Source organism: Pan paniscus, chromosome 3, assembly GCF_029289425.2.
Source record: "Pan paniscus chromosome 3, NHGRI_mPanPan1-v2.0_pri, whole genome shotgun sequence".
Classification (NCBI taxonomy): domain Eukaryota; kingdom Metazoa; phylum Chordata; class Mammalia; order Primates; family Hominidae; genus Pan; species Pan paniscus.
Genome location: NC_073252.2, coordinates 112,066,660 through 112,083,103, shown reverse-complemented (window position 1 = coordinate 112,083,103; position 16,444 = coordinate 112,066,660). Strand labels below are relative to the sequence as shown.

The window sequence follows — 16,444 nt, the reverse complement described above, 5'->3', positions numbered from 1 at the left end:
GAGCGTAGAGTGTCTGCATGCCTCGTGTGGGGATTAGAATTCTAACTCTGGCAGCTGTGTTATCTCTGTGCTATGTGGCTGGCAAAGACTTTAAAGCCCATTTGTAGGAAGAATATCTTTTGTAAACCATCAGCTTTGAAGTCAGATTTCTAAGTCTAAATTTTCTGTAGAAAGGCAACGGCAAACAAAATAACATGCCCTCAGTTTAAATATCACTCCCCTGAACCACCTCACCCAGTAATTGTACCCAGTCTAAATCGTTTTTTGCTTTAAAATTTCTTGAAAATGTTCCTTTTTTCAGAACATTTGTATAGTAAGTAATACAGTAAGTAACTATTGGAGTTGTAGGGTGATTCATTGATGAACGTATTTCTTCTCCACTCTGGTGTATATTCCAACAGAGCAGAGACTGATTTATTGCATCATTACCTTCCTGTGCTCTAGCATTGGCCCAGCTCCCCAAATACTTGTTGAATGGAAGAATACCTCATTAGGTTGATATAGATGGAAAAGAAATAAACTGTATATAGCACTATATAAACAAACATACCCAGTCAGTCCTCTGTATTCGCAGGTTCTACATTATGGGACTCAACCAACTATAGACTAGAAACATTCGAGGAAAGAAGAAAAAAAATAACAATACAACAATAAAAATAATACAGTCCAACAACTATTTTCATAGCATTTACATTGTATTAGGTATCGTAAGTAATATAGAGATGTTTTAAAGCATAGAAGATACATTAATATGTAGGTTTTATACACATAGTGCACCATTTTACATAAGGGACTTGAACATCCATGAATTTTGATATCCCTCAGGGTTCTGAAACTAATTCCTGATGGATGCGACTGTATATGTGTGTATGTATCAGTATATAGAATACTATGGTTAGCACATGGTAAGTATTCCATACATTTTGATTGTTTTTTATTATTATTGCTTGGAACCTCAACCGAAAATGTGTCTCCTTCTCGCACAGAACATGGATACTTCTTGTGCTATGTCACAAGAAGTCACTATCTCCCCAAATAAAAGGCTAGATTGACCAGAATGTTTGCATCTTTCCCATTCAAGCACCTGGCTAGGCCCATTAAGCCTAGGGCCCTACCTCTCAATGCTTTTCAATCCCCTGACACTCAGTACTCTCATTACATATTTGGTGACTTAATTTACAGAATTGCTAAACTCACATTTCTGAACATGGCTTCTAAAACTGACTATCTCTCCCCAGCTTAGCCAGAAGGGCTGCAAGGAAGAACAGAGACCAGAAGGCCTACAGCAGCTAGCAAGGTTAACTTCATGGAGCACCATCGTGCCTTTCAAAGTTCCCATTTCACAAAGTTTTGCCTGGGAACTCAGCAGGAACTTTAGCAACAGGAGAGAATTAGAAATAAATGGCTAAATGAAACCTAGATTTATGTTTCAGTCAATTGAGAGAATCTGACATGTTATGTGCCAGCCCACAGTAGGTATTCAGTAAGTAACTGTTGAATAAATTTGGTGGTAGAAAAAAATATCTCAGTGGCTCTTGGCATTCATTGCCTCTTCTATAGAGACTGTACTATACATCCTTCTGCTTCCTTTGAGCAGGACTTTAAAACTCTATGACTCTAGTAAAATCAAGAGTATTTTCACAACCAAGACAAGTTTTTACAATGGTTTTACTCCACATGGTAAAAAAGAAAGAAGGAAAAAAATGATGAAGCTCCCTGAATTACTGGATGGGAAACACTGGCTTCTTTAATGCAGGAATGCAGACTGGCTTCGCGGTTCTTGAAGGAGAAATGCATAACTCTTCCTCTCCAGGCTTTTGGCTGGAGACACCCTGTGGGTAAGTTAGGGGAGAGGTAAGAGGGAGCGGGCAATTCCAGTATTTTCACATAGGAAAAGGGTAACGAAGAATCAGGCTGTAAAAGCCAGCTATTGGGAGAGGAAATAAAACTTAAAAATTTGTCATCGTTACTGAAAAAAAAAAAAAAGGTAGGGACAAAAGGAATAGGAAAATGATGGGGGTGGGGGGACTAGTAAAGGAAAACCTGCAAAGGAAGTTGGAAAGAGGAAAGAGTGTCATACGCATTTTGTTTTTACTCCTGCTCCTTCTCTCTCCCTCCAGAAGCTAGAAAAAGTTTGCAAGCGCAACTTTAGGGATGGGAGACGGGGCTCTTCACCAACAGACCCACGAAAAGAAGTGCCCGCTTCACCCTTCCCCATTCGCGCCGCCGTCCTTTCCCTCTAGCGGGGTGATGGGCAGGAGGCGACACTCTTGGGACGCGGTAGCCCAGGCGGATCCCCCGGAATCCCGCTGGGCTCGAGCAGCACGCAGCTCTCCCTCTGGCAAAGCCTCCTCTGCCTTGGCCATCCACCTCCCGGAAAAGAAAAAGGAAAGATCGAGCCTCTAAACCGTCCTTTTCCCCCTCCCCCTCTTCCCGGGGGAGCTAAGGAAGAAAGTACCGTTCTGTGATTCACTGGCGAGAAAAGAGGGAGGAGGCAAAAGAACTCGGAGTGCCAAAGCTAAATAAGTTAGCTGAGAAAACGCACGCAGCTTGCGGCGCCTGCGCCGGGTGCGCCAACTACGCAAAGACCAAGCGGGCTCCGCGCGGACCGGCCGCGGGGCTAGGGACCCGGCTTTGGCCTTCAGGCTCCCTAGCAGCGGGGAAAAGAAATTGCTGCCCGGAGTTTCTGCGGAGGTGGAGGGAGATCAGGAAACGGCTTCTTCCTCACTTCGCCGCCTGGTGAGTGTCGGGGAGATTGGCAAACGCCTAGGAAAGGACTGGGGAAAATAGCCCTGGGAAAGTGGAGAAGGTGATCAGGAGGCCGGTCCACTACGGCAGTTTATCTGTCTGATCAGAGCCAGACGCGACGCGTCCACTTCGCAGTTCTTTCCAGGTGTGGGGACCGCAGGACAGACCGCGGATCCCGCCGCCCTCCGTACCAGCACTCCCAGGAGAGTCAGCCTCGCTCCCCAACGTCGAGGGCGCTCTGGCCACGAAAAGTTCCTGTCCACTGTGATTCTCAATTCCTTGCTTGGTTTTTTTCTCCAGAGAACTTTTGGGTGGAGATATTAACTTTTTTCTTTTTTTTTTCCTTGGTGGAAGCTGCTCTAGGGAGGGGGGAGGAGGAGGAGAAAGTGAAATGTGCTGGAGAAGAGCGAGCCCTCCTTGTTCTTCCGGAGTCCCGTCCATTAAACCATCACTTCTGGAAGATTAAAGTTGTCGGACATGGTGACAGCTGAGAGGAGAGGAGGATTTCTTGCCAGGTGGAGAGTCTTCACCGTCTGTTGGGTGCATGTGTGCGCCCGCAGCGGCGCGGGGCGCGTGGTTCTCCGCGTGGAGTCTCACCTGGGACCTGAGTGAATGGCTCCCAGGGGCTGTGCGGGGCATCCGCCTCCGCCTTCTCCACAGGCCTGGGTCTGTCCTGGAAAGATGCTAGCAATGGGGGCGCTGGCAGGATTCTGGATCCTCTGCCTCCTCACTTATGGTTACCTGTCCTGGGGCCAGGCCTTAGAAGAGGAGGAAGAAGGGGCCTTACTAGCTCAAGCTGGAGAGAAACTAGAGCCCAGCACAACTTCCACCTCCCAGCCCCATCTCATTTTCATCCTAGCGGATGATCAGGGATTTAGAGATGTGGGTTACCACGGATCTGAGATTAAAACACCTACTCTTGACAAGCTCGCTGCCGAAGGAGTTAAACTGGAGAACTACTATGTCCAGCCTATTTGCACACCATCCAGGAGTCAGTTTATTACTGGAAAGTAAGTGTTCCTACTTCTTATATTTATTCCTTGGAGAAATCTTAAGCATTTAATGAAGATCCAGCTCCAAATTTAAGGGAGTAACAGAAAGTATGGGGAACAACTGAATGAATGAAGAATGAATGAATGATGTATGGTATTGGGGTACCGTGTTAAAATGGATACAATGTTAATGATCTTAATTTTCTAGTCACTAGTGTAGTCTAGTTTTCCTTTTTACAGAGCCAATTATAAGTTTCTAAATGAGATGAGAGAACGTATAAATACCCACAAACCAGAGATTTCCAGAAATGGTCTCCTGTTTAAAATCTATTCTACTTTTGAGCATGCTCAGATTTTGTTTCAGATGTCATACTAGAATTCACACTCACCATGACTGATAAGAAAGATAAAAATTTTTTTTTACTCTTGGTGCATTCTTAAATCTAGAATTGAATTATCAGAGAAAATGAGCCAACGAAACAGATATAGAGTAATGTAAAATATGACCAGTTTATGTATGACTCTGCTTCGGTCTTTGATGGGTCATTTTCTCTTATGAGACCCCCTAATGAAGGCCATATTTAATTAGCAAAGCAGTTCTCAAAATGCAAGGAAATACAATGGTAAGTGCTCAAGAGGAGTCAAACTTCATCTGCAGTTTTCTGTTGCTCTTCACAGGTCTGGAATTTTCTGACTAACCAACAGAAATCAGACTATTTGGATGCTTAAGTAAAGTGCTTTTCATATTGTTGCTGCTTTGCTAAGTAGCTAAATCTTCTACTTAAATTGTTCACACATTTTCATATTTTTACTCTATCCTATCAGAACACAGGCTACTGTAATTGATTTGGATGTACAAATTCAGCCTGTGGAACGAAGATAAACTAGGAAGGGCAGGGGTTAAGCTGGACAGAGGTAGAAGAAAAGCCTTAGCCATTTCAATTTATGTCTTGTGATTTCAGTTGCAGGACAGGGAACCCTTGCTTCTGTGAAGTTGTTCTTGGAATTGGATCCTATAAAAGTAGCCAGTATCCATTGGAAAAATAAAGACTATTTTGTAAGAATCTCTGTCTCGCAGAGACTTTTGCTTGCAGCATGATTTCCACTGCTTAGCAAACTGTCAGAACTTAGCATCATTGCCAGAAAAGAAAAAAATTATTGTCCTTCCCTCTCCTGAGAATGAGAAAAGTCTCACTGTACTTCAGGGTCATTTTAAAGGTTAACTGTGGCATCAGAAAATGAAGGGTATTTGATATTTATAAAGGAGTAGATTATTGGCTGGAAAATAACTAGTCCATCTGGTGGCCTAGAGGTCAAGTTCTTCATGTCTGATTCCAAACACCCTTATATATGGCTCATGAAATAAATGTCTCACAAAGCCTCACTGGACCTCTTCAACTAACTTATAGAATTTAGATTTACACAGATAGCCAACTGTGGTTGAAAATAAGTAACTGAACTATATGAATTTATTTTTCACAATAAAGCATATGTTCAAGGCTTTTCACCAAACAAGAAATTTTGTTCTTAAACATTATCTTGCACTGAAACAATATGTAGGTTTTATCTTTTAACCATTATGTTTACTTAATAAAATGAAAGAGAAACTAAGCTGGAAATATTTCCTAATTTTTCTCTTTGGTGAAAGATTAACGTCTCTGTAATTTCAATGCAATCAAACATCTGATGAGATTTCTTTTCTCATTAAAAATTTTTATTTAGTGCAACAGGTTGTATAACTTTTATAGACAAAAAGTACAAATAGCTACTGTGATTTGATTTAAATTTCTATTTGAATTAAACATTTGAATACTTTTTCACTTGCAATTTCTCCTTTTAGACAAATTGCTGGAACCTTCATTTAAATGAACACAGATGTAAGAAATAAAGCAGTTATGGAAGCCCAGTTCTGGACTCATTATTAACCCATTTATGCCTGAGGTTGCAATGTTTTGAATTTTTGCAATCAGCCCCTGGCAATGATCTTGAGCAGTAGTATATAAATTACTCCCACATGCTTAGAATTCCAATAATGGAACACTAGGCATAAATGAGTTAATAATGCAGGTCCCAGAGAATATGGTCATTTGTTCTCTCTATGAACACATGTCTATGCCTTGTGGATCTTCTAAATTAAAAAAGGAAGCCATAAAAAAAACTGAAATGAACTAAACTATTTTAAGGGAAATAAAATGGGTTATGTGATGTGTGACATGATTCAAATATCTTCACATGACAAAGAGAGTACATAATTGAAGCCGAAGTTACTTTTGATACTATTAACAAAACAGCCCTCCCTTTATATTTTTCTGGAGTCAAAAATTAAAAATCCATTTTCTTTTACTACACGAATCTGTAACAAATTGCAGATTCCCTTGATAATTTACATCATACTAGTCTGGCAATATTGATTATCGGTCAGCCTGTCAATAAGCGTTCATGTGTACAGACCCCTGCATTGGAGCCATGAAGAAGAAACAAGAAGTGAGCCCTAATCTCTGGATAGTAGTTCTCAAGTTGTAGTGTGCAAAAAGAATCAGTCCAAATGCTAGTTAAAATGCAGATTTCTGGGCCCTTCAGCTTTGGTAGGTCCAGGGTTGAGTCTAGAAATCAATAGTGATTTAATGAGCATGTCAGGTTATTGTGATGATGACATCATCAAAAATAAATTAAGACTGTTAGTATTAAATGTTAGCGTCTGCTGAGCAGTCACGGTGTTCTGGGGTAATGAATTTTATATGCATTGTCTCATTTAATCCTTGCAACAACTTTAGATAGTTGCTCTTGTCATGCCCATTTTATATTGATGTGGCAACAGATTCTAAGAGGGGTAATGATGTAGGGATTCCATGCACTGGGCTTTGAGAAACAGCATTCTAGGTGTTCACAGTTGTCCTGATGAGATAAAAGGTTGATTGGGAAAGTGACTGCCTGTGTTTGATTTATTTCAAAGTAATTTACTCACTTTTTTTTTTTTACAGTTTTGCAAATAAAGATATGGATTAAAAATATCATTTTTTTCTTAAAAGAGAATATAGTGAAGGCTTCATAAAGTGAATTATAAGTTTTGCAAAACCTAGACATGTTTTATGCAGACTTTAGAGGAGGAAAGGTTGACAATCTGAATTGAATTTGTATCTTTGATAGTAATTTTGTGTTTTTACTATTTTGTTACTCATTTATCCCACTTGAAATACCATGATGATCACTGTTAACAAATGTGAAGGAAACTCAAATAATGTTTATTTCTAATAGGATATTTGATAAATTCACTGTGCTTAAAACAACCCCCTACCCAACTGGTATCCCTCACCGTGGATAATCACTCTCCCAGTTTCTCATACCTTAAATTAATTTTGCCTGGTTTTGAACTTTATACAAATGGAATTACAGAGAGGGTACTCTTCTATGTCTGGTTTCTTTTAGCATTATGTTTGTAAAATTTTTCCATGTTGTTGCCTGTAGATATTCACTATCATTGAATAGTATTCCTTTGCATAAGCATATTACAATTTATTTACCCATTCTACTGTTAATAGACATTTGGGTTGTTTTCATAGTTGGGTTATTATAAACAGTGCTACCATAAAAATACTTGTATATGTTTTTTGTGAACATAGGTTATGCATTTCTCTTAGATATCTATCAAGAAGTGGAAATCCTGGGTTAAAGGGATGTCTGTGTTCAGTTTTGGTAGATACTGCTCAAGCTTCCCAAAGTGATTCTACCAGTTTGTACTCTCACCAGTAACTGTATGGAATGTTCTACTTGTTTCACATCTTTGTCAACATTTAGTATTATCTTTTTTCATTTTAGCCACTCTGGTCATTATGCACTGCTACATCATTATGGTTTAAATTTGCATTTTCCTGACAACTAATAAAGTTGAGCATCTTTTCACATTTTTATGGACCCATTTTATATCCCCTTTAAAGAAGTATTTATTCAAGTATTTTGCCTAATTTCTCTTTAGATGATTGTTTCTGCCTTATTAATTTGTGGTAGTTATATATTCTATTCCTTTGTTAGATATTTGTATTGCAAGTCTCTTTTCCCATACTGTGGCTTGCTTCGTCACTCTCCTCAATAGTGTTTTGGTTTTTTAGTGTATGTTTTTTAGTGGTTTTGGTGTGTTTGGTTTTTTTAGCGATCTTTCATTTTTTTTTATTAACGGGAGGTTTTAATTTTCTTGTAATCCATGTTATAATCTTTTTCTTTTTATGTCCTATTTAAGAGATTCTCCCTACCCCAAGATCATGACCATGGTCTTTTATCCCTAAGAGTTTTATTGTTTTGTTTTTGTATTTAGATTACAATTCATCTGAAATTAGTTTTTAGTATGGTGTAAATGAGAGTTCAAGATTATTTTTTCCATGTGTATACCCATTTGACCCACACTGTTTATTAAAAAGACCATACAGTCTCCATTGCACTGCAGCATCACCTTTTCATAAATCAGATGAATGCACATGTTTGATCTGTTTCTGCACTTTTCCATTCCAATTCTCATTGTTTTCGCTGTCGATTTGTTGTGTCAGTGCTATGTTCTCTTAACTACTATAGGTTTATAATAAATATTAATATCTTGAATGTAAAACCTCCTGCTTGTTCTTCAAAATTGCCTTGGATATTTTTTACCAGTTCATTAATTCTCCTAGGAAAGAAGAGAGAGTATAGATGTACAGATGCAAATAGCTTGGAAGATTTGGTTTTGGGACTCTGAAGTAATTCTCTTCTGAATTATCCTACAGGTAATTAGCTGAGAAGGAAGATCTGAAGGTTTAACGAGAGAGGGAGAGAGATACAAAATATCTGCTAGGAGAGTAAGAAAGCGAATTGGGTAAAGAAATGCAGTAAAAATACTGGGATGTAATGAGAGCCCACTTGAGATTTGTGGTCATAAATTTTAACAGACACCAGGCATTTTTTGTTTGTTTTTCTCCCACCCTGCTTGGTGCTTGTGTGCAGAAGTACAGTTGAAGAGGTGGAATTAACTAGTTTTTGAGATTTGCCAAATAATTAGCATGGTGGATCATGGACTCTTTGCAAAGAAAGGGGGAATACTATGGGGGCTTATGTTCTTTTAAAAAGTGCTGAGGTCAATAAATTAACTGTCTGGATGTCATTGAAATGAGAACACCATAGTAAACTTGGAAAGTTGAAAACATAGATAATAGTGATTGGGAAAGTATATGCATGGGATCAAAATTTAGTTATGTAGTACAGGTTTTGAAAATTATATGGTAATGAGTGCTAAGGTCAGATGGGGTAAAACATCTTCAGAAGTAAGGAAGGCAAAGTATTTCAAGGACAGAGTGTTGAATAATCACTCCCATGGATATCCATTGAGGAATCACTGAGAATAAAAAGAGAAATAGTAGCAAAGACGACAGCGAGCTAGTGCTGGGATCATCTATGAATGAGGGATCAGGTTCCGGAAAGGCCTGAAATTGGATGAAGGACTCTAACAGCAAAGATAATGAGTCTATTGTCTGTTGCCTTACTTTTCAAAGGCATTGAGCTTTTAAAGGGAGACAAGAGCCAAAATTGTCTAGAAGTGCCAGTGAGAAACTAAGAGAGCACCCATACCTGCTCCAGGCTCTGTGAATATTGGGATGTGAGTAAAAGCCCGGCCCCAACTTGAAAATATGGCAGGGACAGCCAGCAATTAATTACAGCAAAAAGGTACAGGGGCTGTCCAGGGAAGAGATGAAGTTAAAGAGGATTTTGCTTTGAGACTAGACTGCACAACATAGTGAGACCCTGTGTCTAAAAATTAAAAATAATTAGCTGTGTGTGGTGGCATGCACCTGTAGTCCCAGCTACTAGGGAGGCTGAGGTGGGAGGATCCCTTGACCACAGGAATTTGAGGCTGCAAAGAGTTATGATTGGGCCACCGCACTCTAGCCTGGGTAACAGAGCAAGACCCCATCTCTTAGAAAACAAAAGTTTTAAGGAGGATTTTGCTAAATAACAGGGGGCATATTGGAAAGGGTTAGGGAGTTGGGATGGGGAAAGGATTGAGTGAGAGTAGAGGAGGGACATAGACATATAGATATTAGAATCTGAATGAAAGCAAATATATTGGAAAGTTTGAAATTTTGGTAAAGACTTAAATAAATAGGGATGAAAATCATGGTGGGGTTTTTTTTTTTTTCCAGATCATCTCTTAGAAAGTGGTGAGTTTCTGGTTTTAATTATAGCCTCTTCCTGGAATTGCCTCAGCTGGGCCTTGTCAGCTATAGCCACACTGTACAGTCAGGCACTCAGTCGAGTGCTCTGGTGGCCTAGTTTGGTCTAGGAAGATAGAATCCAGCTAGGCCTCCTCTGTGGATGGTAGTGGCCTGTCAAGGCAGGGGAACGTGTCTTCCAGTTTATAAAATACTACAAATATTTTAGATATTAAATTTTCAAGTTATAATTGTCCTAGTGTTGGAAACCCTGAAAAGGTAACTGAATTCTTTCAGCCACTCTGATAGGAGAAGGAGTCAAGTAAGCTTAGGGCAATAGAGTTTGATTATTTCATTTCATAGGCATGTGTGTACACACACACTCATTTCCCATCAGCTTATTGTAAACATCACGGTCATGCATGCTTCCTCTTCCATCCACTTCTTTCATTCAAGGCCTAGTTTTAAGCAGCATGTTACATCCAGACAAGACTCAATAAATATAAATTACATTAGTTATATGAGTTCAGTCATTACTTTCATAAATATTTAGTTGATACTTAAACATTTAGAAAAAGGTACATGTTTACTGTTAGAAGTTCAGGAAAAACAAGAGTTTCCTTCAAGCCTTACTTTGACTCTGGAAAATGAATATAACAAGTGGAGAGGGTGGCTTTGACACCTCACACGTCCATTTCAAAAAGAATGGCTCAATAGTCAAACCATTTGACAAAGAGCTGCCAATTCCTATTTGACCATATGGGCTTTCTGATAGTAGAATTATGGTCAAGTAAACTATTGGCACACTCTTAAGCTCAAAGTCCATAATTTTAAAGAGTCTTTAAAAAAAGCCATTGAAGTGAATTCCTATTTAGATAATTGTATTGAGTTTCCGAAATAGCTGTTCTTAAAGGTGGAAATTATCCAGGCGCAGAAGGCTGACGATGTCTTGTGTCATCCAAATGACAACTCTTAGAAATCAAAGATAGGAGAACCAAAAGACCTAGGGCCCCTGCCTTTAATATGAGCTCAGTATAAAAGTCTTTTTATTTCAGAGTTTGGTTTCATTCAGTTTTTTCTTATAGCAATATTCTAAAATTAATTTTGATTTCATCTTTTTTGTAAGACTTTACCTTGATATAATTAGAGTTTGTTTCAGTGTTCTTTTATAATTCTAGATATATTCCCAGTGGTGTTACCTCATTGAGGCATTTTTTCCATGCCCTATTGTAAAAAAATAATAAAAATAAAAGACTTTCTGCTTCTCATCTTTTAATCTCTCTCTTCTATTTTTTATTTTTTATTTTTTTATTTTTACTGTTTTTTGAGATAGGGTCCTGCTGTGTTGCCCAGGCTGGAGTGCAGCGGCATAATCATGGCTCACTGCAGCCTCAACCTCCCAGGCTCAAGTCATCCTCCTGCTTCAGCCTCCCAAGTACCTAGGACTACAGGTGTGCACCATCATGCCAGGCTAATTTTTGCGTTTTTTGTAGAGACAGGGTTTTGCCATGTTGTCCAAGCTGGTCTCTTAACTCCTGGGCTTAAGTGATCCACCCACCTCGCCCTCCCAAAGTGCTGGAACTACAGGAATGAGCCACCTTGCCCAGCCCCTCTCTCCTCTAATTTACCCAACACGTTTGCTTTACTAAAACAGACTCTCATGACATCACCATCCTCAGCAAACACCCTCCCAGGTCCCCCACTGACTACCAAAGAATAGGAAAAGAAATAATTTTATGCTGAAGGCCTTCTTGTGCCATTTGTTTTTCAGACATCCTGTTATTTGATCTTCACATTCACGCTGAAGGTAAAATTATTTTTATTTGAAAAATATTTCTAAAATATTTCACAAATGTCCACATGTTATGGATGGCATATGAAAATTTTAGAGAAATTATATAAATTGGTTATGGTCACACAGCTTCTTAAGCAGCAGAGCTATTTGAACCTAAACTTATGTGACTTAATTATTTTTCATCACCCCATTCTGCCTCCTATGAAAATTATAAACACCTCAGTCCAGTCTTTAAACAATATTTTTAGCCATATCTTTCTCCTTCTACCTTCAAACTCTACTCCAGGGAAATGGATGATTCACAGTTTCTCAAGAACATCTCGATTTCCTCTCTTCTTTGGCTCATTCTGTTTTCACTCCTTGGAATTTACACCCTATCTCTCTTTGCCCAAATGCCAACCACTCATTAAAACTCACCTAAAATACCACTTTGCTTATACAGCTTTCCATGATTCCTTAGCCAGAAATGATTTATCTCAATGATGAGCTTTCTTACTCCTTTCTGTAACTGTCTCATTAGGCATGATTTTCCACTCCTTCACAGCTATTACTGAACCTCTTCCTTCCCTTGCTGGTCCCCTAAGCAGCAAAGCTGATTTATAATCTCCATAAATCTCACAGCACCCAATCCAGTGCTTTGTACTAATAGGCACTAAGTAAATGGGTGAAGAATGAATGAATGGATGAATAGATGAATAAATGATTATTTATTTCCCCCTGGCAGGCAAAGTGATTGAGAAGAAATAGCATATAATTTATAGTAAGGAAGTCTGAGTTACAGTACAGTGCTGATTGAACAAATTACTGACTTTGACCTTGAATACATTTTTTGATATTTCTGAGATGCATTGTTTTCATCTATAGAATCATAGTAATGATATTATTGACTTACCAATCTTAAAAGTTATTCCACTCATCAATTGACATAACATACGTGAAAGTACTTTGAGAATTTTACATATTATGTAATTTTAAAGTAAACATTATTTTAAATTTATAGTTATGTCTTCGCAATATTAATCACATAAAAACCTTACAAGAAGTGGCTTTTATTCTTTTTTAAAGCTTTCTGTAAGTATAGTCATAGCTCTCATCCAATTTTAATCTGTTGATTAAAAAAAGGGTTAAAATTAAACCCCATGTGTTTTAATTTTAATATATTTTATCTGGCATGGTGTTCTGCATGATATTGTTAGTTCTGAGATGTCCAAAACGGTGACTGGGGTGTATTTTTTAAGGTCTCTGCACTTGCAAACTGTTTTAGTTGTTGTTGGTTGTCATGTTTGGCAGAATCTATTGGAACCCTGCTAAGCCTGTGACAAGTGAGAGGAAATGTGTATTTAAACAGTGATGTTAAAAGTATAACACTAAATGAGAAATTGGAAATAGGGTAATGGAAAGGCCAGTGATTAATTACTTCAAATTCCTTCAATCAAAAATCTCAAGACATGTTATTGAATATTATTAATATATCTTATCCAGCTTTGAATTCCAGCTCACCCCTGGGACTACCACTTAGAAGGTACATAATAGTTTTGAAGTAATATATTGTTTTAGGGTTCATAGGTATTGAGACATCTGTGCTCTATTATCACTATTTCAATAACCTTCTAAATGATTATATTGCTTACAGGTTCTGAATCCACCTCTACAATAAGACCTGAGTAAAATTCCTACAATAGTCGAAATCATGACACTTCCCTGCTTAAAATTTTTAGAAGTTTCCACTACTTGGAGACTAAAGCATAATTCCTAAGCATTCCATATAAGGGCCTTCAAAATCTGGCCTCTGCCAAAGTTCTGTTGCAATCTCCCAACAATTTTCCATTTATACCTTCTTTGGATTATCACTGCCAGAGTACTTGTACTTTCCCACTAGGGCCGCATCCTCATTTTCCTGTTTCCTTCTAAGCAGGGTTCCTTTGGTAGAGTGGTCTTCATTCACCTCTGGGAAGACATCATTGCATCTTTCTAGACTCTCTACCACCCTCATCTCCTCACCAATGCTTTTCTGCTCATTTTCTCACCCCACCTCAGGCAGAGTCAAGTGCATTCTGCGCTGTTCCTACCGTCTTTTCTGCATACTTCTGTTTCAGTTTTTATACTTACTTACTTCTTTCCTCTTAATCCCTGAGTGTACAAGAATACACTAAATTATAAACTTCATATAGTCTAATTAAAAAATACATAAATATTATATGTATATACATATCTCTCAAATATTTATCACAGTGATTAAAAGCAAAGAACTTATGTGACATCAGCCATATAACTTAAACTATCTATCCTTCAGTTTTTTCATGGGAAAATGGGGATGATCATTATAGTACCTCATGGGGTTATTATGAGGATTAAGTAGAATTGTGTACCTAAAGCATTTAGAACAGAGCCTGCCACATAGAAACCCATATAACCTTGATAATCTTGGTTACCTCCTGGCTGGGAAACTTTAACTTAGCCCATAAATAGTTAATGAATGTTTGCTGATAAGCAGACTCTCAATAAACATTTATGCAATAATTAAACCAAGTGAAAAGCTCTGAAGGAGAAAATATTCAAAAACTATGTTAAGTGTTTTATGACTGACATATTGAAAATGTCAGAATGACATTTTATATTCATTATGAATTTTAGGAGCTTTCAAATTTTTCATCTGTTAGTACAATAGCTTAAAATTTAAGAGGAATGTTTTGATTTAAAAATTGTTAACATCATATTACCATTGCTCATCAACTGAAATATGATGCCATATTTGATAGAGTTGGATGAACATAGATATTTAGATTGGTAGCAACCTTTAGTAATTGTTCAAGCCTAATTTTAAATTATATCATATTCAGAGAAAGCAGTTATTTTAAATGGAAGTTATTTGAGAAGCAGGAGGCATAGGATTGTACACCTATGTCTAACCCCAGCTCCACACTTCAAGTGAAACCTTAGGTTTCTTAAAGCCTGTAGATCTCCTCATCAAATGAGAGTAGTAGGAACTTAAAAGACCATTCTTTCTTATCTTATTAAATAAGACCATAAGGGCAAAAATACATAGAGCATTACCTGGCATGTAATAAATGCTCAATACATTCTAAGTTTTAGATTTAACTGAATTTTCAGGGAATTTATTTTGAATAGAAAGAGAAGAGTATTTCCAAAGTCTCAACTACTCCTATAAATTTTATTCCAAATGGGCATATGTAGAATCCATATCAGAAATGACAGCATACTTATGAACCTTTTAGGTTTACCTTATGTAAGCTTTACACACTTTTTCTTGGGTGTAATAAGATGTGGCAGCCAACAAAGAGTGATAGAATTTTTAGAGCTCAAAGAGATGTTGAAAATTATCTTTCTCAAAATCTTCATTTTATAACAATGAATTCTCTGTCCACTGACTGAATATAATCAATAATAAGATTTCTCTATCCTATCACCCACACCAAACCTACCAACCAACTGAGCCTCGTAGGGAGACATGCCAGAAAATAATCACTAGGTCATTGTCCCCTTCATGAGGAGATACCATGATATGCTTTTCTTGAAACTTGGTTGTTCTCAAGCTTGGTAGAGAGGGTAAGGACCAGCCATAGATGAGAAAGAGGATGTGGCAACTGACTGGACCCTGTCAGAGTGCTGAATTGTTCCGTGCACAAAGCCCAAATGGGCTTGATGGGCATGGTTTTGCAACATTCAGTGCCCAAGAAGGTCCAGCCAGCAGTTGGACACAGCAGCAAAAATTTGGGTGGCAACCAATGTTTGATTAAATTAAATTCATAACCACAAATATAAAATAGGCACTAAAAATGCCAGCAGTTTTTTTACCTTCCTATATTATGTGTCCCATTCTTCAGAACTACTATTTCCAAATTTCTCATCTCCTCAAACTGCTAATATCCTTTCATCAGCTCATTGCCTTACTTCAAAATTCCATTGAGAATTAGAAGCAATAATAAATTAGCCCTTTCATTACCAACACCAAATTTACCAACTGACCAGCATTGACAGCACATGTGCAGCCTTCTTCTTCCAGTAGGCATTGAGATAGATGCATCAGTCAAAAGACCCATGCCTCCCCAAGCCACTTTTTTCCTCCTCAAGGACTTAGTTTTTACAATTTTACATTCTTTCTTTGTCATTTTTTTATCTCTACTAAAGCATTTCTACCATCACATAAATGAGTATAAGTTCCTTCTATCTAAAAATAAACCAAAACAAAGTGCACAATTTACTTGACTTAATTTTTCTGCACTTCTACCTAGCAAAAATTCATGAATTATATATACTAACTCCATTTTAATTATTAAGCTATAATACATTAATACATACTGTAAATTTGGTAGCATACCTGTATTATAATATTAATTCATCTCTACTATAAATTATCTATTCTATAATTGAAATTTTTAAAATAAATTTATAATTTATTAGAAATTTATTTAAAACATTGTCCCTAATCTTCAATGTGAAACCAAATAATCTTTACATTGTTTTATCAGATTTTTTAAAATTACCTTTGGAGTTGAACATTATGAGGTTAAAGATTGTGTTAGATCCTTTGAACACACCAGATTCTTGCACAGGATAAGATCATAATGAATGTATGTGAACAGAGTGATTCAGACTCAAATTAAAATTTAATTTGGTTTAGATATTTTTAAAATACTTGAAAATATAAACTGAAACGTTTGAAATCAATTTTTTACTTTGTTCCTAGTTTAGCTGTCTTTGTAACTCTATAGTTTAAT

At 37.5% G+C, this 16,444-nt stretch overlaps 1 protein-coding gene across 3 annotated transcripts in view; it reads left to right on the top strand.

The window, feature by feature from the left end:
* The first annotated feature begins 483 nt into the window (after positions 1-483).
* The window catches only part of ARSJ (arylsulfatase family member J), an 80,752-nt gene continuing 64,791 nt past the window's right edge, over positions 484-16,444 (top strand). For 2 of the 3 annotated variants that reach the window (XM_003830043.6, XM_008955426.5), the window contains exon 1: positions 486-3,758. In XM_003830043.6, the coding sequence (XP_003830091.3) occupies positions 3,361-3,758 (398 nt within the window). In that variant the 5' untranslated portion in view covers positions 486-3,360. Of the gene's footprint in view, positions 3,759-16,444 lie in introns of all 3 variants that reach the window. The other variant, XM_034959061.3, reaches the window with a different exon arrangement.